The sequence below is a fragment of the Balaenoptera acutorostrata genome, chromosome 3, assembly GCF_949987535.1.
Source record: "Balaenoptera acutorostrata chromosome 3, mBalAcu1.1, whole genome shotgun sequence".
NCBI lineage: Eukaryota > Metazoa > Chordata > Mammalia > Artiodactyla > Balaenopteridae > Balaenoptera > Balaenoptera acutorostrata.
Genome location: NC_080066.1, coordinates 25,448,592 through 25,473,374, shown reverse-complemented (window position 1 = coordinate 25,473,374; position 24,783 = coordinate 25,448,592). Strand labels below are relative to the sequence as shown.

At 44.3% G+C, this 24,783-nt stretch overlaps 1 protein-coding gene across 3 annotated transcripts in view; it reads right to left on the bottom strand.

Annotated features, from left to right (window-relative positions):
- The window catches only part of PRKCQ (protein kinase C theta), a 152,168-nt gene that overhangs the window by 11,585 nt on the left and 115,800 nt on the right, over nt 1-24,783 (bottom strand). For all 3 annotated transcript variants that reach the window (XM_057544212.1, XM_057544213.1, XM_007167435.3), the window contains 4 exons: nt 22,587-22,678; nt 20,608-20,670; nt 12,835-12,973; nt 6,778-6,966 (listed from right to left, as the gene is read on the bottom strand). In XM_057544212.1, coding sequence (XP_057400195.1) covers nt 6,778-6,966; nt 12,835-12,973; nt 20,608-20,670; nt 22,587-22,678 — 483 coding nt within the window. The remainder of the gene's footprint in view (nt 1-6,777; nt 6,967-12,834; nt 12,974-20,607; nt 20,671-22,586; nt 22,679-24,783) is intronic.

Sequence of the window (24,783 nt, the reverse complement as noted above, 5' to 3'; positions counted from 1 at the left end):
TTTGTTTCTGTTTCATTTCTTTCTGCTCTGATCTTTATGATTTCTTTCCTTCTGCTAACTTTGGGTTTTGTTTGTTCTTCTTTCTCTAGTTCCTTTGGGTGTAATGTTAGATTGTTCGTTTGAGATTTTTCTTGTTTCTTGAGGTAGGCTTGTATAGCTATAAACTTCCCTCTTAGAACTGCTTTTGCTGCATCCCATAGGTTTTGGATCGTCGTGTTTTCATTGTCATTTGTCTCTAGGTATTTTTTGATTTCCTCTTTGATGTCTTCAGATCTCTTGGTTATTTAGTAACGTATTGTTTAGCCTCCATGTGTTTATGTTTTTTACGTTTTTTTCCCCTGTAATTGATTTCTAATATCATAGTGCTGTGGTCAGAAAAGATGGTTGATATGATTTCAATTTTCTTAAATTTACTGAGGCTTGATTTGTGACCCACAATGTGATCTATCCTGGAGAATGTTCCGTGCACACTTGAGAAGAAAGTGTAATCTGCCATTTTTGGATGGAGTGTCCTATAAATATCAATTAAATCTATCTGATCTTTTGTGTCATTTAAAGCTTGTGTTTCCTTATTAATTTTCTGTTTGGATGATCTGTCCATTGGTGTAAGTGAGGTGTTAAAGTCCCCCAGTATTATTGTGTTACTGTCGATTTCCTCTTTTAGAGCTGTTAGCAGTTGCCTTATGTATTGAGGTGTTCCTATGTTGGGTGCATATATATTTATAACTGTTGTATCTTCTTCTTGGATTGATCCCTTGATCATTATGTAGTGTCCTTCCTCGTCTCTTGTAACATTCTTTATTTTAAAGTCTATTTTATCTGATATGAGTATTCCTACTCCAGCTTTCTTTTGATTTCCATTTGCATGGAATATCTTTTTCCATCCCCTCACTTTCAGTCTGTATGTGTCCCTAGGTCTCAAGTGGGTCTCTTGTAGACAGCATATATATGGGTCTTGTTTTTGTATCCATTCAGTGAGCCTGTGTCTTTTGGTTGGAGCATTTAATCCATGCACGTTTAAGGTAATTATTGATATGTATGTTCCTATTACCATTTTCTTAATTGTTATAGGTTTGTTTTTGTAGGTCCTTTTCTTCTCTTGTGTTTCCCACTTAGAGAAGTTCCTTTAGCACTTGTTGTAGAGCTGGTTTGGTGGTGCTGAATTCTCTTAGCTTTTGCTTGTCTGTAAAGCTTTTGAGTTCTCCATCGAATCTGAATGAGATCCTTGCTGGGTAGAGTAATCTTGGTTGTAGGTTCTTCCCTTTCATCACTTTAAGTATATCATGCCACTCCCTTCTGGCTTGTAGAGTTTCTGCTGGGAAATCAGCTGTTAACCTTATGGGAGTTCCCTTGTATGTTATTTGTCGTTTTTCCCTTGCTGCTTTCAATAATTTTTCTGTTTTTAATTTTTGCCAATTTGATTACTATGTGTCTCAGCGTGTTTCTCCTTGGGTTTATCCAGCCTGGGACTCTCTGTGCTTCCTGGACTTGGGTGGCTATTTCCTTTCCCATGTTAGGGAAATTTTCGACTATAATCTCTTCAAATATTTTCTCAGGTCCTTTCCTTCTTTCTTCTCCTTGTGGGACCTATATAATGCGAATGTTGTTGCATTTAATGTTGTCCCAGAGGTCTCTTAGGCTGTCTTCATTTCTTTTCATTCTTTTTTCTTTACTCTGTTCTGCAGCAGTGAATTCCACCATTCTGTCTTCCAGGTCATGTATCCGTTCTTCTGCTTCAGTTATTCTGCTATTGATTCCTTCTAGTGTGTCTTTCATTTTAGTTATTGTATTGTTCATCTCTGTTTGTTTGTTCTTTAATTCTTCTAGATCTTTGTTAAACATTTCTTGCATCTTCTTGATCTTTGCCTCCATTTTTTTTTGAGGTCCTGGATCATCTTCACTATCATTATTCTGAATTCTTTTTCTGGAAGATTGCCTATCTCCATTTCATTTAGTTGTTTTTTTGGGGTTTTATCCTGTTCCTTCATCTGGTACATAGCCCTCTGCCTTTTCATCTTGTCTATCTTTCTGAAATGTGGTTTTTGTTCCACAGGCTGCAGGATTGTAGTTCTTCTTGCTTCTGCTGTCTGCCCTTTGGTGGATGAGGCTATCTAAGAGGCTTGTGGAAGTTTCCTGATGGGAGGGACTGGTGGTGGGTAGAGCTGGCTTTTGCTCTGGTGGGCAGAGGTCAGTAAAAACATGGCCTTTTCTTGGTGCATGTGTTTAGAGGGAGAGATCTCTCTCTCTCCCTCTTTTTATAAGGGCATTAATCCCATCATGGGGGCCTCACCCTCTTGACCTCATCTACACCTAATTACCTCTAAAAGGCCTCACCTCCTATAACCATCCCATTGGGGGTTAGAAGACTTCAACATATGATTTTCTGGGGGGACACAAACATTCAGACCATACATATAGATTCACAGGAAGTTGAAAAGATAGTACAGAGATGCCCTGTGTACCTTTTACCTAGTTTCCCCTAATGCTTATGTCATATATGGTGATAGCACAGTATCAAAACAGTACAGTGCGTGTGTCTTGTTCTATGTCATTTTATCACATGTGTAGGCCTGGGTAACCACCAGGACAAAAAGGATACAGAAAAGTCCTATCACCACAAAGATCTCCCTTGGGGTTCCCCTTTACAGTCATTCCCCTGCCTCCATGATCCCTAACCCCCAGCAACCACTGATCTGCTTTCCATCTCCACAGTGTTGTCCTTTCAAGAATGTTAATACATACATGGACTCATACAGTATGTGACCTTTTGAGATTGGCTTTTTTTTTTTTCACTCTGCTTAATGCCCTTGTGATCCAAGTTGCTCTGTGAGTCAATAGTTCCATCCTTTTAATTGCTGCATAATAGTCCACACACATGACTTTGCAACTTTTCTCCTCCAACTGGAAGTAATCCTTTCCTCCTCCCCAGTCTTCCTCTCCTTTGGAAACCACCACTCCCAGCGTCTTTCCATGGACTTATTTCCATTACCTTCACCTGGTCCCAGTTAAGCCTTCACCACATCCTTGCCAGTTGCTCTCCCTTTGCTGAGCTGGGAGGAGCTGGGTTTGGGAGGCACAGCTGTTCAGCTTTACGGTAAAGGTAGGTTGCAGTGGAGGCTCCAGGGCCTCCAGACTCCTCAAGCTTTTTCCTCGTTTCCTTTTACCAGTGAGTTTTGATGGCCCAGGCCTTCTGAGTGCAGCCTTCATGCCATGGATTGAGCAGATGCCAGAGCTTTCACACCAGAAAGCAGCCGTATGCAAGCCAGGAGGACTCTCACCAGAAACCCACCCTGCTGGGCCTGGACCTTGGACTTCTAGCCTCCAGAACTGTGAGTAAACAAATTTCTGTTGTCCAAGCCGCCCAGTCTATGATATTTTGTTATGGCAGCTAGAGCCAACTAACATACCTCAATTAAATCCTTCCAAGAGCCAGTTAAAAGAAACATAGCAACTGTAACAATGCTTGAAGTTGCCCTTATGGAAAGCAAAATTGTTTTACGTTCCAATCCTGCTAACTTATTTTTACTCTTGTCCTCTCTTTTTTTAAATTGGTTAATTAAGAAATTAGCTTTCATTTTATAGGTGTTTTGTCCAGTCATTAAAAGTGAATTTAATTGGCCGTTTGTGGAGTTTTCTAAGTTTATTGCTTGTTCGGATGAATCGGAAAGTGAAAACTGAGGGGTACTGGCTCAGATTTTTAAATACCATCAGCCTTGGGCTGGGTCTCCTCCTGGGGCTTTGTCAGCACTTCAGATTCAAGATCTTGATTCCTTAGGGAGAAGTCCACAGTTGCTGCAACATTTCAGATAACCCTAGACAAGCTGATAGCTGTATGAGAGAGGTAGAAGTGTATTATGCCCTTTAAATTTAATTTTGAGTTCTTCATGAGAAAAAAGACGGGCTGGGTAATCTTATAAGTTTGGATTTAAAATTCATTGATAGCGTCTGATGTTGAAAGATCTTATCCTAGCCCCCTTTTCATTGTAAGAGCAGGGCTAAAAATTATTTCCCTAAATGACTTTTTTTTTCAGCCAGCTGATATGAGTTGCCACAAATCAAAACCCTGTTTTGTTCAAAACACCTGTATTCTCGGTCCACTTTAGATTTTCTGGGCTCTTGGTAACACTTGTAGGTCTTTTTGATCCACATAGTTGCTGGGACAGCTCAATAAATGTAGGTGCTTACTATGATATGTAATTAGCATGAGTTTTTTTTTTTTTTTTTTACAACTTGTTACAATCACACTGTAGATGGCATTTTGCATCTTCAAAAAAGGTAAACTGGGACTTAAAGTGTAAATCTTTAATGATGGCTTTCAGGTGCTTCCTCTGTCTCTGTTGGTTTGCCCTGGGAGCTCCTGGTTTATGGCTAGTGATTCTTGGAGTCTGGTTTACATCTGTAGCTCTGGGTGCCGATTCTTAATTGATCCTGGGTTATCATGGGTGGTGGGTGACTCCGGCTTTGTTGGTAAATTCTGGAGATTGCTGCTAAGATGGTAATAGTCAAGGATTCAGGATGAAAAATACAACAGTGTTTCCCATGGACGCAGGTAGGGAACACGGCAGGAGAGCTGGTCTGCGTCCGTTTGAAGGACTGCCTGTGAGATTGCCCACTCGATAGGCAATGAGTCTCGCTGGGGTGGAGTGTGGCTGGCTTAGAGTTTGGTGCAGAAGAGTTTGGCTGCGGAATGGATTGAGCAGCCTGTACATCAAAAGCTTCAGCTAAAAGTGTTCCCAGTTATAGGTATTTCCAAAACACCTGCTAGAATCCCAAACAAACCCTTGGCTTTATTTTATTTTATTATTATTTTTTTGGCCATGGTGAGCAGCTTGCAGGATCTTAGTTCCCTGACCAGGGATTGAACCCAGGACACAACAGTGAAAAGTGCTGAGTCCTAAGCACTGGACCACCAGGGAAGTCCCAAAGCCTTGGCTTTAAAACCCACCAGGTTCAAAGAGCAGGAAGCCCCTCAGCCATATAAGGGCAGTCCTTTCTCCTTATAATCCCTCCAGCCTCTCTGTGTGTTTGGTCTGAAACAGAAACCCAAGAGCTGGAGAGGAAGAGAACATACATGTGGTAGACACGCTATGACCATACTCCCTTCTCCAAAGGTGAGTGGCTGCCAGCCATGAACTTGGCCAGAGGAAAGGGAGCAGGAGTTTTTGCTTTTGAGTTAAGATTGATGTGATGACTTATATCTTGGACTGAACAGCTTTAATTTCTCAGCTGAGGCAGTGTTTCATGACTTAGGAGTGACAAGAAGTTTGTCTTTTACCCAAGAGTGAGCAGAAAGTTACACATCCTATCCAAGACTTCATCCAGGGGCAGGGGAAGATTTTTAATAAGTTTCAGGTGTGCAGCACTATAATCACTACAGAGTAATCACCACCAAAGTCTAGTTACCATCCATCACCATAGCGTTGACCCCCTTCACCCATTCTTTGCCCAATCTCCCCAAACCCCTAGTCGTCTGGGAACCACTAATCTGTTCTCTGTATCTATGAGCTTGTTTTTATTTTATTGTGTTTGTTTCCTGGTTTTTTTTTTTTTGATTCCACATGAGTGAAATCACATGGTACTTGTCTCTGTCTGACTTATTTCACTAACTTTAACACCCTCTAGGCCATCCATGGTGTTGTAAATGGCAAGATTTCATTTTCATGGCTGAGTAATATTCCATTGTGTATATATACCACATTTTCATCTGTCCATCCATTGATAAACACTTAGGTGGTTTCCATATCTTGGCTATTGTAAATAATGCTGCAGTGAACATAGGGGTACATATATCTTTTCCAACTAGTGTTTTCATGTTCTTTGAATAAATACCCAGAAGTGGAATACCATATGAGTGTATGGTAGTTCTATTCTTAACTTTCTGAGGAATCTCCATACTGTTTTCCATAGTGGCTCTACTGACTTACATTCCCACCAACAGTGCACGAGGGTTCCCTTTTTTCCACCTTCTCATCAGCACTTATTATCTCTTGTCTTCTTGATAAGAGCCATTCTCACAGGTGTGAGGTGATAGCTCATTGTGGGTTTGATTTGCATTTCCCTGATGAGTGATATTGAGCACATTTTCATGTGCCTATTAGCCATCTCTATGTCTCTGAGAATTGTTTATTCAGATCCTCTTTTGTCCATTTTAAAATTGGGTTGTTTTTGTTGTTGAGTTGTATGAGTTCTTTATATATTTTGGATATTAATCCCTTATCAGATATATGATTTGCAAGTATCTTGTCCCACACAAAGTTTTCATTTTGATGATTTCGTTTGCTGTGCAGAAGCTTTTTAGTTTGATGTAGTCCCATATGTTTATTTTTGCTTTTGTTTCTCTTGCTTGTGGAGTCGGATCCCTGACTGCTAAGACTGATGCTGATGAAGTTACGGTCTATGTTTTCGTCTAGGAATTTTACAGTTTCAGGTGGACTGAATAGGTTGAATAGGGACTATGGGAAACAAATTTTAAGCCCAAAATTGTTTGTTCAATAGACCAATTACATCTCAAAGCAAGGCCATTCAAGAGTCATGGAACTGGTTTCTGGGCATTTCTTTTGTAAATTATGCACGTGAGGGTCTATCTTATACTCGTTCTGATTTCTGATGTTCATCCTATTGGTGCCTCAGTTAAAACAGATGGTGAGCATCCCTTTAAATCTTGTTTGACACAATTACTGTTTACAATGTATAAATCAGAATTTAGAAATGAATGGGAGCACTGATCAGAAAACCTGATACTAATCATATGAAGGGCTCCTTGACTTCACTTCTTACCTTCACTAAAAGGTCCTTAGCCTCCTTCTCGAGCCATCGTGGGTAAAAGGGGCTGTCCATGCGGATGGAGTGGAAGAGTTCCTCTTCATCTTGCCCATGGAAAGGTGACTGACCTATTAGCATCTCATAGAGAAGGACGCCAAAGGACCACCAGTCCACAGAATGGTTGTACTTCTGACCCAGTAGGATCTGTGTGACCAAAAGGCAGAGACATAATGAATCAAAACGAGGTTGGCTTGAAAACCCTGCATGGACTTTTCAAGGCCACCCAGGACATAACTGATGAAGACAGTGCATGGTTTCAGCAAAGATTACACTGAAAACTGTAGCTTTTGTGAAGTTAATGATTGCATAGAAATAAGTGGGCAGTACCAAAGCTAAGCAAACATTTTTGAATTTCAACATCTTTCTTCCCCCCTCTGGCCTTAAGCAAAACAACTAAATTGTACCATCAGCTCTTCATTTTCCCATCTGTGATGGGAGCCCATGGGTGGTAGATTCAGACCTAAGAGAGCTGATGTGTATCTAAGCCCTTCAGTGCCTCTGAGGTGAATATCTAAACCAAACCCATGTATTTTATGGACTTCTATGGTCTTGAGTCTTTGCATAAAGTTCTGTAGGTAATCAAGCAGCCAAAGAGGTCGTCTGACCAAGTCCACCCCTTAAACCTAACTAGTCGCGGTTACGAAGAGTCAACTTGTGTGACTATGCCAAGAGAGACTAGGATAACAAGCTGATAGATATTTGTAAAAATAAAGATCAAGTTGTAAACAGAATTTTGCAGTCTGCCGCTGACTTCCAGTATAAAAATGCTATCTACCGACCTTAACTCAATATTTGAATACTGAGGTTAATTTTAAAGTAAAAAAAATAAACTTAGCCTTAAGGAATAGTGTAAAAGTAGACCCAGGGAGAATGATAAAGAAAATAAAGATGCACACACAGCGCAATCTTAGTTCAGGTACATTTGCCTTAAGTGGGGCCCGGTTCACACGCAATTCCCAGGATGTGCCACAAGGGGGAGCCCAAGGCAACCAGAAGCTGCTCTGAGCATCGCATCTTGGTAAGCAATTTCGTTTGGCGGATTAATGGGAAGAAATTTGGAAGGACAGGAGACAGCTGAGGTGGAAATTAAGTCTTCCAAGGCTAGGGGATGTTAGTAAAGAATTTCAGTCTTAAGTTAGGAGAAAGAAGCAAAATGCCGATTCACACTCAGTTATACAATGTATGAACAGAATGTCTGCAAATGCCTGCTGATGTGTATTGGGTGATTCCCATACTTTGTGTTTATTTATAAGAACCTCTGGGGTAGGTCCTGTTATCCCTATTTAACAAAGGAGGGTGGCTGGACCTCGGGAGGTTATGTGTCTTCTTTAAGGTTGCCTGGTTAGTGAGTTGAAAGCTATGTTCCGGACCCTGGTCTTTTGGGATTTTACTATATAATGTTCCTTTTCTATTATAATGTTTCCAGGATTTAAACTTCGATCTAATTCATGCTCAAATTAGTCTATATTTTAAAAGAAATTGGTGTAGAAACAATGGCTGGAGTGGCTCTTTTTCTATCTCAGCCCCTGGTGCCTTCTTATGGCCATGCTGTCTTTTGTCCTGTTCTCTCCCCATCTTTACTCAAATAATTCAGATAATAATGATATTACCACTTCACATCAGAGTCCCTCTTGCTCTCTTAGAGCAAGAGAAAGCTACAATTCCATCCACCTCTTGGAGCTAGTGATTTGAGGTCTGTACACAGCTCACCACATGATGTGCACAGCGGGGAAAGTGTCCTCAGAAACCAAGTGACCACCAATGCCTCTATGGCTCTGGTTTCCGAGTGACTCCTGCTTTCTCCAAGGAGCTGCTTCTATGTATTGAAATTCCACCTGGACTTACTAAGTGGCTAGTAGATGTTGGAAAGTAGCATGTCTCCCTATTTAACTATTTTCTGTTCTTTGTCAAAATGAGTGTGGACCTCCAATTATATGTTAGACCCTCGATCCTATAACCGTAACACAGGGAACCACAGAGCTATGGGGAAGGTCTCAGGAGACGTGGGCTGGTGAGGCTATTCCCTGGTTTGAGGGAGCACAGTCTGCTTTTTCATGCATCGTTCCTGATGCTGCCCTGAATGCACTTATTTTTTGTGTTTTGGGCCCTCCACCCATATCGTTGAGGTCCCCGGGGAGAGGGCAATGGGTCAGTGAGTGAGATAAAGGAAAAACTTCACAATGGAGATGGCATGTGAGTGGAGCTTTGGAAAATGGGTAGGATTTTGATGGAAAAGGGAGAGGCTAGAGACAAGAGGCCCCATCTCCAGCACATGTTCAGAGATGGGCATTTGGGGTGCATGTCTTGGTGTGGTCATTCAGGGAACAGGTGATGGGTGCTCTGAGCTGTGGAGGAGGAGACTAGACACTAAGGTGGATGAATCATGGTCCTTAGCTGTGAGAAATTCAGTTTACTGGCAAATGGGATTACACATGGGCTGTGGTTGCACAGAGGAGGAAACAACTGACTATTCCAAGAAGCCAGAGGCACCTTCAGGGAGAAGATGACTTTGGAGGTGGGAGTAAATCAGACCAAGGATTCCGAGGGCATGGCTAAGGGATATGAGAGAGAAGGAAACAGATGTCTCAAGACATATTAAGGAACTTCTCTTGGGATTTTGGCTTGTACCCAGCTGATAATGGGGACTTCCTGAATATTTTTAAAGTTGTGGCATGACAGGTCTTCCCATTAGAAAGGTAGATCTGGTGACATGGTGGAGCAGTGGCCCTCAGAACAGTGCATGCACCCCAGGGACCACCCAGATGGTGTAACGCCGAGACACGGGAAGAAAATATTAGAACTTGTATTTATGCGAGTTTAAACAATTCCAGTAGTGGCGCTGATGCCCTGTTTTAGAAATTTGAACAGTGACTAGGTTTCCCGAGGGAGGAACGGGAAGCCTCATCTCGGGAGGAGTTGGTGGTGGCTTGGCTAGAGCATTTGTCTTCAGCACATCATAAGGTGCGTCACTATTACGATTACTTATCATCCTAAGGTGCGTCATTTGCGTTGCATGCCCAATTAAGGGGATCGGTGGGTTCTGTTTGAACTAAACTCATTTTCACAAAATGGAAAGTCCTTAAAAAGTTATCTGCAAGAGACTTGGATTGAAGACCATGCTAATGATGCAAAGTAGAAAACGGCAAGTGCAGAGATCTTATTTACTCCTAGTACCAGCTCTTTGTCACATTGTAACGAAGCTAAAAACAGTGGCCATTTCATTAGTTATGACAGGAAGCTGGCTAAATCGGAAAACACTGTTGTGCATTCTGGACTTATATCCACTCTCTTTAACCATAAACCTTGCCTTATGTACATACTGTAGCATCTATCTTACAGTGTGCCTTTGTGAGGCACAAAGCAGCTATGAGCCAGTAAAACCAGAAATTGAAAGAAACCAAGCAGCCTTCTGAGTGCCAGAATCATAAAGTGTTAAACCAAGATTTTACAAAGTTATTTAGCCTCATTATTTTAATAAAGCATAAAATGTACTATTAATAGAATACAACTTATTTAAAACTTTATTTCATCTTAAGTTCAGCCTGTTCCTTTTTCTGCATGTTTTATAACAGACTATATTAGTTGGTGATAATACATAATAAATATACATATGCTGGTGATGCTTTTTTAACTGATGAGGGAGCATGATCAAAAAGTTTGAAAAGGGCTTCCCTGGTGGCGCAGTGGTTGAGAATCTGCCTGCCAATGCAGGGGACACGGGTTCGAGCCCTGGTCTGGGAGGATCCCGCGTGCCGCGGAGCGGCTGGGCCCGTGAGCCACAACTACTGAGCCTGCGTGTCTGGAGCTTGTGCTCCGCAACAAGAGAGGCCGCGACAGTGAGAGGCCCGCGCACCGCGATGAAGAGTGGCCCCCGCTCGCTGCAACTAGAGAAAGCCCTCGCACAGAAACGAAGACCCAACACAGCCAAAAATAAATATAAAAATAAATAAATAAAAGATTACTATTTAAAAAAAAAAAGTTTGAAAATATGTAAAGACGATGCACTGTCAGTTGGGTGGTCATAGAGAGGAAAGTCTGGGTAAAAAGGCATCACCAGGATCCAGACCAGAGGTGCCGAGGGCCTGGAGCAGGGCAGCAACTGTAAGATGGGGCGGGATTGGAGAAGCTTGATTTAATCCCCAAAGGGATTCATTTTGAGGATCAAAAAAGAATCAAGGGAGATTCTTAGTGCAATCACAAGATTGGGGAGGCATGAAAACAGATGAGCGAACCCCTGAGGTCTATATTTAGAAGGTCTTGGTGTTTGGATTTGGGAGGGGTGAGAAGGAAGGGGAAGACTTGGAGGATTCCAGTATTCTGGCTAGGTGACTGGCTGGATGGATGTGTATGTCATTCATCCAGAAAGGGATAAAGGAGAAGGGTGTGTGCATGTGTGTGTGTGGGGGGGGCAATTTCAACAGAGAGTGGGTTTGGGATCTGTTATGTTTGAATGGCCCGTGACAGTTAGTTGGAGATCTCATCAGGAGAACAGACACAGAGGTCTGAAGCAAGAAGTCTGGGCTGGTCATACGGATTTTGGAGTTGAAACCATAGTCATAAATATAGCTGTTCATGGAGAATGTACAGGGAGAAAAAAGGACCAGGAGTGGAATTGTGTGAAGACAGCAGGCTTGAAGATGAGAGGATGAGATTGAAGTTGCAGAGAGAAGCCAGTCTCTGAAGGTAAATTCTGGAAGAGGCCAAAGGAAACAGAATTGGGAAGGAAGGATCGTCTGGGAAAGGGTATGGCGTAAGGCATGTATAGACAGGACTGGTAAAAGCCATAATTTCTTGCTGACCAGAGGCCAAGCTTGAATTTAAACAAGGTGAAATCTAAATTAAGTACATACGTACAGGGCAGAGTCTCCTGTTTCTTAGACCGAGGATGCTACAGTTACTTTGGCTATGACAGGGATTTGCTGCTAAATTTGTTTTGCCCAGGAAGCCAGAGGCCCATCACTGTCTATCCATCAGACAGCCGTCACCACTCACACACTTATCAATCGTTGTTCGTTCACTCTTTGAAAAGCTATCTATTAGCACCTTAATGTGGCGAGCCTTGAGCTCCGTCCTTGGATATAAAAGTGGGTAAGATCACACTGATCTACACATACGATAAGTGGGGCAAAACTTTACACACCTTGTGCCAACATCCATATCCTGGTTCTGATATCGTACCATAGTTACGTAAGCCGGAACCAGTAGGGGAAGGGTAGATATGGGTGACATTTCTGTACTATTTTTGGCAACTTCTTGTGAATTTATAATTATTTCAAAAGGAAGTTTTTAAAAAGCGAAGAAGAAACAGCCCCTGACTTTAGAGCAATCATCCAGTAGTTCAGAGAGATCCAAAGATAGAAAAGCCGCGATAAGTTTATGCTGCAGGAAGGACCAAGGGGTAAGGGAGTGTCTCATCTCCCTGGGGTGGGCAGCTGGCATTGATGGATGACTTCTGAGCAAACCCTGATCTTCCAGGGGCTCAGAATATGACAGCAGTGGCTTATTTTGTTTTCGCTGTTGTTGTTTTTAAACTTTCATAGGCTCTCCCATGCGACCCAGTAACAGGAGAGAGAAGTGGGACCTCTCCAGGCTCACACAGTAGCAGCTTGGAAACCACAATTTAGGTTTCTCTGGTCCCAAAATGAAACCACTGGACTTAGGTAGATGCCCATGAACCTGTTCAGTGTCTACCTGGCTCTTCACCAGTTGCTTCTTCTGCTTGGTCTGAGCAGAGTGAGTATATTTTAAGGCTGGGGTGGGAGAGCCAGGATGGGAAGGGCCTGCTGGGTCTCTCACGCCTTGGCGAGGTGCGGAAGTTAGCGGGGGTACCACGCCCAGTGCGACACTAGCGGTGCCTAGGTGCAGCTGCATTTGTCAAATACTCCAAAAAACAAATACACATCCTGAACAAAAATAGTTTAAAGTCTTCTGATTTTCAGGGGAGAAGGAAGCAGTGGTGCTGGCCCCGGGGAGGTGGAGTTGTACGGGTGGGTGCAGAGCGGCGCGTCCTACCTCTGGGGCGATGTAGTCGGGGGTCCCACAGAAGGTGTTGGTCCTGGTGTCCCCCAGCATGTTCTCCTTGCACATCCCAAAGTCCGCTATTTTGATATGTCCATCTTTGTCTAACAGGATGTTATCAAGCTTCAGGTCCCTGAAAAACAGAGCAGATTCTCACTTTAATAACACACGGTTTTGTTAACATGGACTTGCCCTGTGACGGGGGCTTGCACGTCCCATCACAGCCTGAAGGGCAATGAGTAGGTACTTTGCTGGTCCTCCTCTCTCCTTTCAACCCCGACCCTCCATCTACCACGCTCCAGGGTCACTGCTTCTCGTCCTTGGTGTTTCCTCCTTGACCAGCGTCTCTTGCCCAGGACTGGACGTACAGCCCCTCATGGTCCAGGTTGGCTTTCTCTGGGCCTGGCTCTGACCGAGTTCTGTATCTTCTGTATCAATACCTGGCCCATCTCCAGAGCTCCCTCCATATTTCATGTATGAATGGCTGAGCAGGTGCCGAGATGGGTCCACATAAAGGTCATGCGTTATCTCTGCAAAGTAGCATCCCTCAATGTTAAGAGGGGCCCTCAAGAAACAAAGCCTGGATGGAAAGGAATAAGCTGGTGGTGAAATGTCATGGGGGCTGGTGTTTGGTGATGTGTCTGGTGTAGGGTGGTATTTAGTACTACACAACATATACACCCATCCACTTCCATCCAAGGTAGGGGTGTAGATAAAACTGACTCTTCAAGGCAATGGCTGGTTGCTACTGATTCCCCTTTCTGACTTGCCACGGAGTACAGCTAATATACCATGGACAAGACACAGACCTGAGGCTCTTTATCCCAGTACCTTTCCTGGGGGTAACGGAAAAGGAAGAAAGGCCTAGAAATATACTCATTTTATGCCATTTTCTAAGTATCTGTGTTTGTGGATGAATTATCCTGCACCTAATTCTAAGACCAATTAAGGAAAGCTGTTCCTAATACAGATTAATTCTAGAATCTGAATCCATCTGATACCAGAACACCATGTCAATGACTTCCTCTGTCCTTAGAGAACCAGTATCCTTGTAAGGCAGCCCACTTCATTTTTAGGGATATGTAAGTGGTGACAAGATTTTAAAAAAATAGGCCAAACTATGCCTCCCTGTGACTTTACCTGTTGGCCCAAGGATGCGTTCTTTACCACACATGATCGCCTGGATATTTGGAAAGTGACACCACGCTTTCTCTTGTCTTTCCTTGACCAAGTTGAGGACCTTTATTCCTCCATACAGCATGGTACTCAGGCTCTGCAACATTCTGGCCCCTACCCTGCAAATATCTCGAATTTGTCAATTTTCTTCTTAAAAGATGGTTCTCAGAGTGAAACTGGTATCTTCCGGGTACATGATCTCACAGGTGCAGGTGATGGCGGCACCCTTAGCTTCTGGTCTAGTCCTCTTGCCTCTGAGCACCGTGGCTGCACTAGTTATCTTAGAAGCTCCATCACAACAATGCTTAATATGGAACTCACCGTAAACTAAAACCTCCAGGTGTCCTCCCCCCCCCCACCACAAACTACCATTATACCATTTTCCTGTCACCCTGTACCTGCGAAATGGATTTTTTAAAAAGATAATCCAGGAAAGACACTTGACATCAGTTTCTTTAAACTTTTATCGACTTTAGTCGGTGGCATTTTATGAATTCTAGTCGGTTATATAACATCCAGCTTTCTCTTCCTTTATCTGCCGTGAATTTCTGAGCTTTGTGAAAACTCCTTTAAGTCTAGGATACGTGGTGGGTGATGGCTACCACTGCCGTCCTTAACGAGCTAAGACGCCTTGGGAGAGAGTAGGGAGGGCTATTGCTGTCGCCTTTTTCTGTACCTCCTCTAAGAGAAGATGCTACAATCTCCTTCTCAAAGATTCTGCTCCCAAAGGGCCTGGCAAGCAGCTCTGTCTCCACCGCCCCTGTTGATTGAGCCACAGGTGGAGGCCTGACTCACTGGATCAGCTTTTCTTCTTGGGGAAGACTTGCTGAGGTTGCAACATGATGGCACGAGTCCGTCTCGGCTGGGTGTCCGATGCGTAGGGCTGCTGTGGTGCGCCCTCCGCCATGCCCTTGGAGGGACAGAAAACCAGCCTGTAGAAGAAGAGACTGAAGTGGCTCGGCCAAGAGGAGAGACAGAGGCCCCATGAACCCAAAGAACAACCCAGCCAATGAGAGAGGAGCCACTTTGGTTCTGATGGGTCTGCATTCTTGGTTCTGCTCTCTCAGTGAGGCTTAGCTTCTGCTTAAGCAAAGGTTTCGGTGGTTGTATGATGCTTGTAATCAATACCCATATCCTAAAGTCCCGTCACTATTTGTTTTATCTCCTTTGTTAAACTCTAAGCTTCACGAGGGTGGAATGTGTATTGCTTGGTACTTGCTGTGCTGCGACGCTCTGACGAGAGTGTAGCATGTGTTCCTGTCATTCCATAACCATTTGAGTGAATTCATCACCAGCCAGCGACCACCTCACCACCAGTGAGTATCGGCTACAATTAAGTCCCAAGTAATGGTTCCCTTTTGTTGCTTTCTCACCTTCTGTGAGTAAATTAGCCAGAGAACATGAGCATGGGATGCAGTTCTGTTTTGGTGCAGAGATGCTGCTAGCAGGTGTTCCCCAGAGCTGACCTCTTGCATCTGGGCCAGCTTGCTGACCTCTGTCACTAATGCGTCAACGATGGTTTCTGTCTGACCAGGTGCATGGATACCTCCAGGATATGTGAATGTGTGTCTCACATTCAGATCAGTTTCGGTTCTGTTTCTCCCATCCTAACTCAAATGCTGTCGCACTTTCATCATTAGGACCGAAGACTTCCAATATGTCCAAGTCTTCTCCGTAGGCAGGCCTTCTGCCTTGTTCCTTCGTTTTAATTAAATCCACTTTCATTGTGACTTATGGATTACATTCCAGTAAGTCCAATTATAGGTCATATTTAACTCCTCATGCTAAAACGGCAGATTCATTTCCTAATCCACACTCTATGCAATAGTGATGTCATTTTGATTTTCTGCTATAGGAAACATATTTGTATCATTTACAGCCACATATGTATGTTCCTAGAAATTTGGCTGAAGGATGGTTTTAGGGCCATCACTAGGGAGCCAGATATCCAGCTGCAGTACTGTACATAGCTCAGAAGGATAATGAACATAATATCTAATACTGGAATTTCTTTCACATGCATTTTATCATTTGATTCTCACAACAGCCCTTTGACCTGGAATCACTATTTTTATTCATATTTATCTAATGGAAAACAAAGGCTCTAAAAATTATACACTCTATCCCAGCAACTCCAGGCTTTAACCTGTTTTACATCCCCTTAAACCAAGCTCACCTGGTCTTTCACATTGAACTGGTCTTGCTCAGATACCTCGAGTCTTCTGTGATTGCAAGGGTACATTTTAGTCAATTCTAAAAATGAATGTTCTCTAGGCCTCAAGCTAGGAAAGCTTCATGTTCAATTTTCAATCCACCCTCTAAAGTGGGCAGGGTGTCTACAGGGTTGGGAGAGAGGAGGTCATTGAAGCTTTGAGAGATCTAAGTCAGAAGGGGAAAGGTCCAGAAGGCCTGCCATGCAGAGCCAGACACCCTGAGGGGCAGGAAGGGATGAGGCAGAGGAAGACTAACTGGAGAAGCCACAGGACCCAAAGGCCAGAGTGTTCACAGGTACCTCACAGGACACCAGGACCCAGAAAGGACCTTCAGGGTCCAGGTCACCTGGCATGGCTCTGGGAAGCACCCATCTGCCCAAAGGGCTGCACATCAGGGCAACAGGTACAACCGAGAATTCAGTGGAAGCCTTTCTTTCCATTGTGTTGTCAACATAAGCAAAGCTTCTCCGTTTGGAAGAGGCAAAGTGGGAGCCAGAAGAAACAAGCTTCCAAATCCAAGTTTTATCACTAAGTAGCTCAGCCAAGCCATGTCTCCTCTCTGATCCTTTAATGACTCATCCATAAAATGGGTACAGTGATGCCTGCCTTGCTTATCCCACAGAACTTGTGAGCATCCAATGAGATCATCCACATGAAAGCATTTGTAAGTAGTTTCAAATATAGGGGTTGGGTCCAGTGTCATCGATCAAAGATCATCTTAAGGTCCCTTTCAATTCTAATATTTCTAAGACTTGAGATTCTAGATTCTGCTGCTTCTATGTTTGCATATTTTCCAGCTCCTTCGTTTTACATTTAACCTAAGCCAGGGCTGAGGCATCTTTTAAGATGCCACTACTTTTACGATTCCACCAGTAATGGTAGATGATTGATGTTGCCACCTGCTTCTCTACATCTTTTTTTTTTTTAATTCATTTATTTTTTATTTTTGGCTGCACTGGGTCTCTCTGTTGCTGCACCCGAGCTTTTCTCTAGTTGAGGTGAGCGGGGGCTGCTCTTTGCTGCGGTGCACTGGCTTCTCATTGTGGTGGCCTCCCTTGTTGCGGAGCGCCGGCTCTAGAGCGCAGGCTCAGTAGTTGTGGCGCATGGACTTAGTTACTCCGCGGCATGTGGGATATTCCCGGTCTTCCCGGCCCAGGGCACGAACCCGTGTCCCCTGCATTGGCAGGCGGATTCTTAACCACTGTGCCACCAGGGAAGCCCTTCTCTACATCTCTTGGCCTCAATTCTTGTGACTGCCAACAACAGCCTTTCCAGAAAAGCTGGACACAACTTGTTCAATATTCCTCCACTCGACCTCCTTACCCCTATTTCTGTGCCTTTTCTGGAGTCACTTCTTCCATTTATAAAGCCTCTCCCCCTTTAAAAAAAAATCCTCTTTCTGATAGGAACTTTTTGTTGGCATACCCTCACCCAATTCTGACGACACCTTCATTTTTCTTCCCTTTGGCGCTTACTTTTTTTTAAAATAAACTTATTTTATTATGTTTGGCTGCGTTGGGTCTTCGTTGCTGCATATGAGTTTTCTCTAGTTGCGGTGAGCGGGGGCTACTCTTTGTTGTGGTGTGTGGGCTTCTCATTGTGGTGTGTGGGCTTCTCATTGCGGTGGCTTCTCTTGTTGCGGAGCACGGGCCTAGGCGTGCGGGCTTCAGTAGTTGTGGCACGCAGGCTCGATAGTTGTGGCTTGCGGCTTCTAGAGCGCAGGCTCAGTAGTTGTGGAGCATGGGCTTAGTTGCTCCGCAGCATGTGGTATCTTCCCAGACCAGGGCTCGAACCCGTATATCCTGCATTGGCAGGCGGATTCTTAACCACTGCGCCAACAGGGAAGTCCCGGCACTTACTTTTAATTAGAATCTTATTCACTTAGACTTTTTTTTAGAGTATGCTGTTTGTGTCTTTTCATGTACTTATATTTTACCTCCAAAAAAACCCAAAATAAAAATCCAGAAAGTGGCTTAATTAGGGATCCAGAGGTTGGGACTTCTATAGCTTTTGCATCCACCACAATGCTTAACCGAGGCTGTGTGTTTAGTGGCTGGTCCGTCTTCATTACCAGTTGCAGTGGGTTTAATGGTGCCCCCCCGCAAAAGATATTTATGTCCTAGTCCCTGGAATCTTGTGAGTGAGACCTTATTTGGAAAAAGGGTATTTGTAGGTGTAATCAAGTTAGGGATCTTGAAATTAGATCATCTTGGATTATCTGGGTGGTCCCTAAATCCAATGTCAAGTGTCCTTGTAAGAGACATACAGGGAAGGCAGAGGGAGAAGAGAAGGCCCTGTAAAGACTGAGGCAGAGACTGGAGTGATCCCAAGCCCAGGAACACCTGGGGCCACCAAAAACTGGAGGGGGCAAGGAAGGATCCTCCCCTAGAGCCTGCAGAGGGAGCGTGGCCCTGCTGACACCTTGATTTTGGACCTCTGGACTCCAGAGCTGTGAGGGAATAAATTCTGTTGGCTTAAGCTATCAGGTCTGTGCTAATTTCTTACGGCAACTCTTCAAAACTAATATGATAATCATTAGTGGTCAGAAAAAGGAAACTAATAGAATCCCCTTGTTAATTCAGTGGCCCAATGAAACGTTTAGGCCAGTAAAGTTACAATGGGCAGTTGAATAATTTCTTAAGGCCAATCTCAGTGTCAGTGTACCTGCTGGATGACCTCCCCCAGTTTTAATTATTCCATGTCTTTCAAGGATCTCCTACAACCTCAGTGAGTACACTGCTAAATAAACCCAGGATTCTTTCTTTGTGGTGCATAAGAAGCCTTAGAAAATATTTCTCATGGATGTAGTAAGAGCTCTAAAATGGGTACAATTTATGATATTAAAGGCACTTATGGACCCTCACTGGTCTTTGTCCTGAGTGTCAGCAATTTACAAGATGAAATAATAGAAACATCGTGATGTGGAGAAAGAGACTATACTGGGGCATGTGGGGTTTGGTTGCATGAGGTCCCTTTCAGCCCTAAGATCTCTCTTCTCTCCAGTCTTCCTAACTTTTCCTCCCTCTTTCCTATCCATCCATCCCACACAATCTGCTGAGTGTCTCAGTATAGGTATATCTTAGGGATATTGCAGGCATTACAGATATAAAGAGGAAAACAACCACGGAATCTGATCAGGGTTTTCAGTGTACTGGTGAGTGTTTCTCACTTTCCTGAAGATTAAAGAATGGTATAAAACAGATTTTTAATCTATTGTTTTGTAGATAGCCCCCGCTCCCCCAAATACAAAAGTATATCCAAAGGATGCCAAAGAGACGGCTTAAGAAAAATGAGTTCCAAAACCTCCCCTAAGTCTTTAGTTCTGGGCTGTAAATGGGGCAGCCCTCACTTGGCTGTACCCTCGGGAAACGGAGAGGCTTCCCTAAGTGAATTTTCAGCCTATTCTGTAAGCACCAAAGCCCAGTACTGGCCATCCCAGACGGAATGCTTCTGGACTGTATTATACACAGTTTGCCATCTTCAACAATCTGTGTAGAGCATCACTTAGCCTGTACTGATGACTCCGGTCATTCCTGTGAGCATCTGCTGCAGAAAAGCACGTGACCCCACTGTCTCGGGGCCTTGAGGTTGTCCTGCATCTTCCCTTTATGTCGGTTCTCAGCTTCCCTTGTCACCAGTGGTCACTGTGTAGGCCCCCAGCTGCTCTGCCAGCATCCTGTCCAGCTCCTTCCTTCCTTTTTTTTTTTGTTTTCTTCAATATACTCCCCCCACCCCACCCAATCTGCAGTGAGTTGGAAATGAAACAACTAAGCCTTTGAAGATCTGTATGATAAGTGTCAACTGTGCTTTGAGAGAAGAAAGGAGACTGAAGTACATTAGCTTTCATCCAAGAAGGATGTGAAATGATGGTGTCCAATAGATTCTGGACAGACACCCACTCAAGAAAGAGGGTACACATGGCATCCTGGGCATGCGGACAAGGTGTAGGCTTGTAGGTTTTCGCAGGTGTGTTTGTTCAAGGAAGGCCTCCCCTCCTCCCTCACCCGAAAGGAGGACATTCAATATGCAAATACAGGCAAGAAGGAGAGATACAAAAGACAGAAGAAAGCAAGCAACAATAAGAGGCCAAAGAGAAAGTAACGGAAGGAAATGAGACAAAAGGTAGGAGAGAGGGAGAACAACAGGACTGGAATAAAGAACAAAGTGAGATCAGAGCCTTATTGCTTTTGAGAGCGGAATTTCTTACTTGGTTGTTAAATCACCATCCGTGCTGTTGCTCTGGGCAGGAAGCCCGGGTGTGGAACTTTCTGCCACAAAAGCACACTGACCACTTCATGTCACTCAAGCACAGTGATGAAATCACCTGGACCAGAAAATCCAGTTATCCCAGTACTTGTTTCCAAAGAGTAAAATTTACCTGTAGACTATTCCTTTGGAATGAAGGAACTGCAGACCGAGAATGATTTCGGCAGCATAGAACCTGAGGGAAGGAAAATCAAGGCTCAACATGAATGTTTACTAGAAAAAAAAATTCCCCTTTTTATATAGTGAGTGTGCAGCGCTCTGCTAAATGTGTGCACGGAATTTTGTTTTAAGCACAACAAAAGGAAGATATCATCCATTCTACGCATCCAGCTTCAGCCCTGAGAGAATGAAATGGAGCTGGTATATTTAGCCCTACCCGCATCTAGGGCTTATTCTTATATTGTAAACTATAATGCTCAAACTGTCATTTTTTTTTTTGCTAATAGAACATTCAAAAACACTAAATGTAATAATAGGGAAATAATTTTCCCTTTTATTTTAAAACCTACTTGGACCCCTCAGACCTGTCTGGAGGTCATTCCACATAGACCTGACTTCTTCCTGTGTAAGAAGTGCAGCCTGAGAGGAGGAGGAATGCACACAGGCAGACCTCAGGGATCTCATGGGTTCGGTTCCAGACCACCGCAATACAGCGAGTCACACAAGTTTTTTTGGTTTCCCAGTGCATATAAAATTATGTTGACACTACAGTGTCGCCTATGAAGCACGCAATAGTATTATGTCTAAAAAAAATGTACATATCTTAATTAAATACTTGTGAACTATACTTCAGTTAAAAAAATATGGCTAAAATATGCTAACCATCATCTGGTAATGCAGAGCTGCCACAAACCTTCCTTTATAAAAAAACAAAGTATCTGCAAAGCACGATAAAGTGAAGTGCAATCAAACGAGATATGCCTGTATTAGAAGCTGGGAGGTGATACCTTGCTCTCCACCTTCAAAGATGACAGACTCAAAGGAGGTGAGTTTACAGGAGGATTAAAGTTAGAGATAAGGGAGAACTTCCCACAAGTGAGGTCTGCTGGATCTTGGAGAAGAACGCAGAAACCCCTTCCTGGGAGGCAGTGAGGACAGATAGATAGCATGTGTCTGCAATGGCTTTCATGCCTTACACACCTGGAAGGGACCCCGAAAATCCTTTCTAGCAGAAAAATACCCGATGATTTCTGTGCTGCAGGAATCTCATAAAATTATCTCCGGGCACTTGGCTGATGGTTCCTGGAAGCAACGAGATTGGCGGCGTGCTACCCACTGGATTTGAGAAAGCAGCCACTTCAGCCGGGGTTTCTGTAGGAGCTCGTGGAAAAGTCTGTCTCTCAACGCAGCTCGACCTGAACCCCTCCGAGTGTTCAATAGGGGTAAGTGAGATTACTGAGCGTACAGCAAGCAAGGCTAGTGTGCACCCACCCTTTCAAGTGGAGCCAGGGGCACAGTTTTCTTGTGTTTGACTGTCTCAGTGGTTTGATGACTCAGGAAAGAGGGCCTGAGGGAGGAAGGGTGCAGGGCTTCTGTGGGACTCAGCTGCAGTCCCACCTAGTTAACCCACCCTACTCGATTTCGCCAGCGCCTAGAGTGGCTTGATGCCAAAGAAGGCGAACGTATTCTCGAGAGAGAGCAAATGTCTCTTCCTGTTTCCTAATTCTCCTGCCCCCAGAGCTGACTGCTTGATGCCTTCACACTGAGCTTCCCTTGAAAGGCCTCCATGAAGCCCCATCCAGTGACCGCCTTGCCCATCTGTGCTCCATTTGACTTCTATTCAAGGGGCAAATAATGCTTCTGGGTTCAGATGATTTAGAAGCCTGAAGAAGTGGGGTGGTGCCTTAAGAAACTAAGTAGTTGATCTCGCAGCAGAGAAATGAAATAAAACCGACTTGAATTTAAGCTTCACAGACTGGGAAAACAGTTGCCTCATTGGATGTGTTCCTGGGGTCACCTCGCCCTGGGGTTTAGGCCCACTGAGTGAGAAACAGGAAAAGTGCCACGTGGGGAAAAGCATGGTGTGGGCACAGTGGACCCCAGTGCCTGACAAGACCAGTGGGAACCCCCCAACCCTACAAGGGCTCTTACGTGGCTCTGCAAAGATCAAACTTGTGGCAGCTCTGGATGTGGTACATTAAGTCTCCTCCGTTGAGATACTCCATCACAAAAAAGAGGTTTTCCTGCGGAAAGACACAACGATCCCAACTGTGAGCTTCTTGAAAATAAGAAAACAAGGATTACTTTTTAAATGGATTTCATTATTTCAGAGGAACCAGTTCTGTCTTGAAATCCCTTATAAAAAGGCCGGCAAGACAATTTAGCGGATCTGTAGAGCATTTCTGAACCCCAAGAAACCTGGGGAATCCAGGAGTATGTGTGATGTTTGCTAGGATGCCCGGATGGTAGCATGCAGCAGATGGGGCACAGCACGAGGGAGGGTCCACCCGGACTTGACCGCCCGACAGTGGGATGGTCTTGGGCACTTAATGGGTGCTGGCTGTATACCTGCTGAAATTGACAGTACGTAGGATGGTAAAGAGTACAAACCGGAGGCTCTGACTACAGGGGCAGGGCTTGGAAGCGTTGACCCGTTCAACACTCAGTAAGTAGTTCTGAATGTATTCTTCGGGCATGGCCAGAGTGAGTGGGCGTGCTCATGCCTGCCCCATCCATCCAAGATGGAGACAGCCCCGCCTTCAGGGAGCTCACAGTCAAGTCTGGGCTTACTTCCCTCCAGTCCTGACTTCACCTGTTGCAAGTCACAGCTTATAAGCTGTGCTGCTCCTAACAGGACGCCATGCATGTTGTTAGAGCCGCTGCCCCTGAATGGCAGCTGTCGAAAGCAAGGCTGAGTGGTCTTCGGACCGTGGTCGAAGTATCAGAGGTGGCTGATTCCAGGGAGCCTGAGCTCCTCCATGGTGTGAGACAAGAGTTCCTCAATACGTATGTTTATGACCCTTGGAGCACCCTGATTTTGAGAGTCCTCGTGAACCACAGAATTAGTAATCTGCTCAGTGTGGAGACAGTTGGCGTGTCTGTGTGTGAATTTGCACCTGGAAACCTCACCTGGGTGATTTTTTTTTTTTTTTAAAGGATTAACCTTTAAGTTTTTTTTTTTTTTTTAAATTATTTATTTATTTATTTATGGCTGTGTTGGGTCTTCGTTTCTGTGCGAGGGCTTTCTCTAGTTGTGGCAAGCAAGGGCCACTCTTCATTGCATTATCGCGGCCTCTCTTGTTGCGGAGCACAGGCTCCAGATGTGCAGGCTCAGTAGTTGTGGCTCACGGGCCCAGTTGCTCCGCGGCATGTGGGATCTTCCCAGGCCAGGGCTCGAACCCGTGTGCCCCGCATTGGCAGGCAGATTCTCAACCACTGCGCCACCACAGAAGCCCAACCTTTAAGTTTTGATGTGAGATTAACCGAGGCCCCGGGGCATATGAGGTGCCGTGGAAACCGTGTTCTGGTCTGACAGTGGCACACACTGCCTGCCATGGGTACTAAGGCTGTATCCCCACAGAACTGGGAAACCACGATGGTGGCGATTCTCTCAGTAAGTCAGGTAAAGGTAAACGTCCTGCTTTTTCCAAAGATGACCTCAGATCTAGTTTTCTGTGCCATGTATCCTTACCTGGAGCCCACCCTTTCTCTTGGGGACAGGCCCAAATCCTCTGCTGACAGAAATCCTAACTTAACATTGATATTTTGGACATGGTTTGAGATTCATCACTTGCCCCATCTGTACACACCTGCTTCCTCATTAGCACACCTTCCTGCTGGCTCTTGTTCCCATAAGTACCATATGAACAGCTTCCCACCTTTACCTTTGTACCCGAAACTAGGGTGGCCTGTACACACAGCGGTGGCATCTCTTAAGTACTCAGGAGAATGAGAGGTATACAAGCTTAAAATAAGACCGTTTATCATAGACCTCAGATGGAAGGTTCCTTTGAAACGTTAGGATGCTTACAAATTCCTATAAAGGTTGAAATTTCGGAATTTACAATTTGTCAGTTTGGACGTGGAGAAAGTGGGGGAAGGTGACTGGAGGCAAAAGGTCGACCTTAACTTCTACACGTGCCTGGGATGGTGGTCCCATAGTTCTCGTGTCTGAATCAGACTCCGCACCTAGAGGTGAGGGTTGGGCATTGAATTTGTGCAGTGGATGGGGATATAAGCAAGCGCGGGGAGTGGTTAATGTTTACTACTGTGGGCGTTCTAAGAAGACCATAGTGATTATTAACTAAATAGTAGTGGAGATTTATAGCATGTCAGATGCCACACTTAA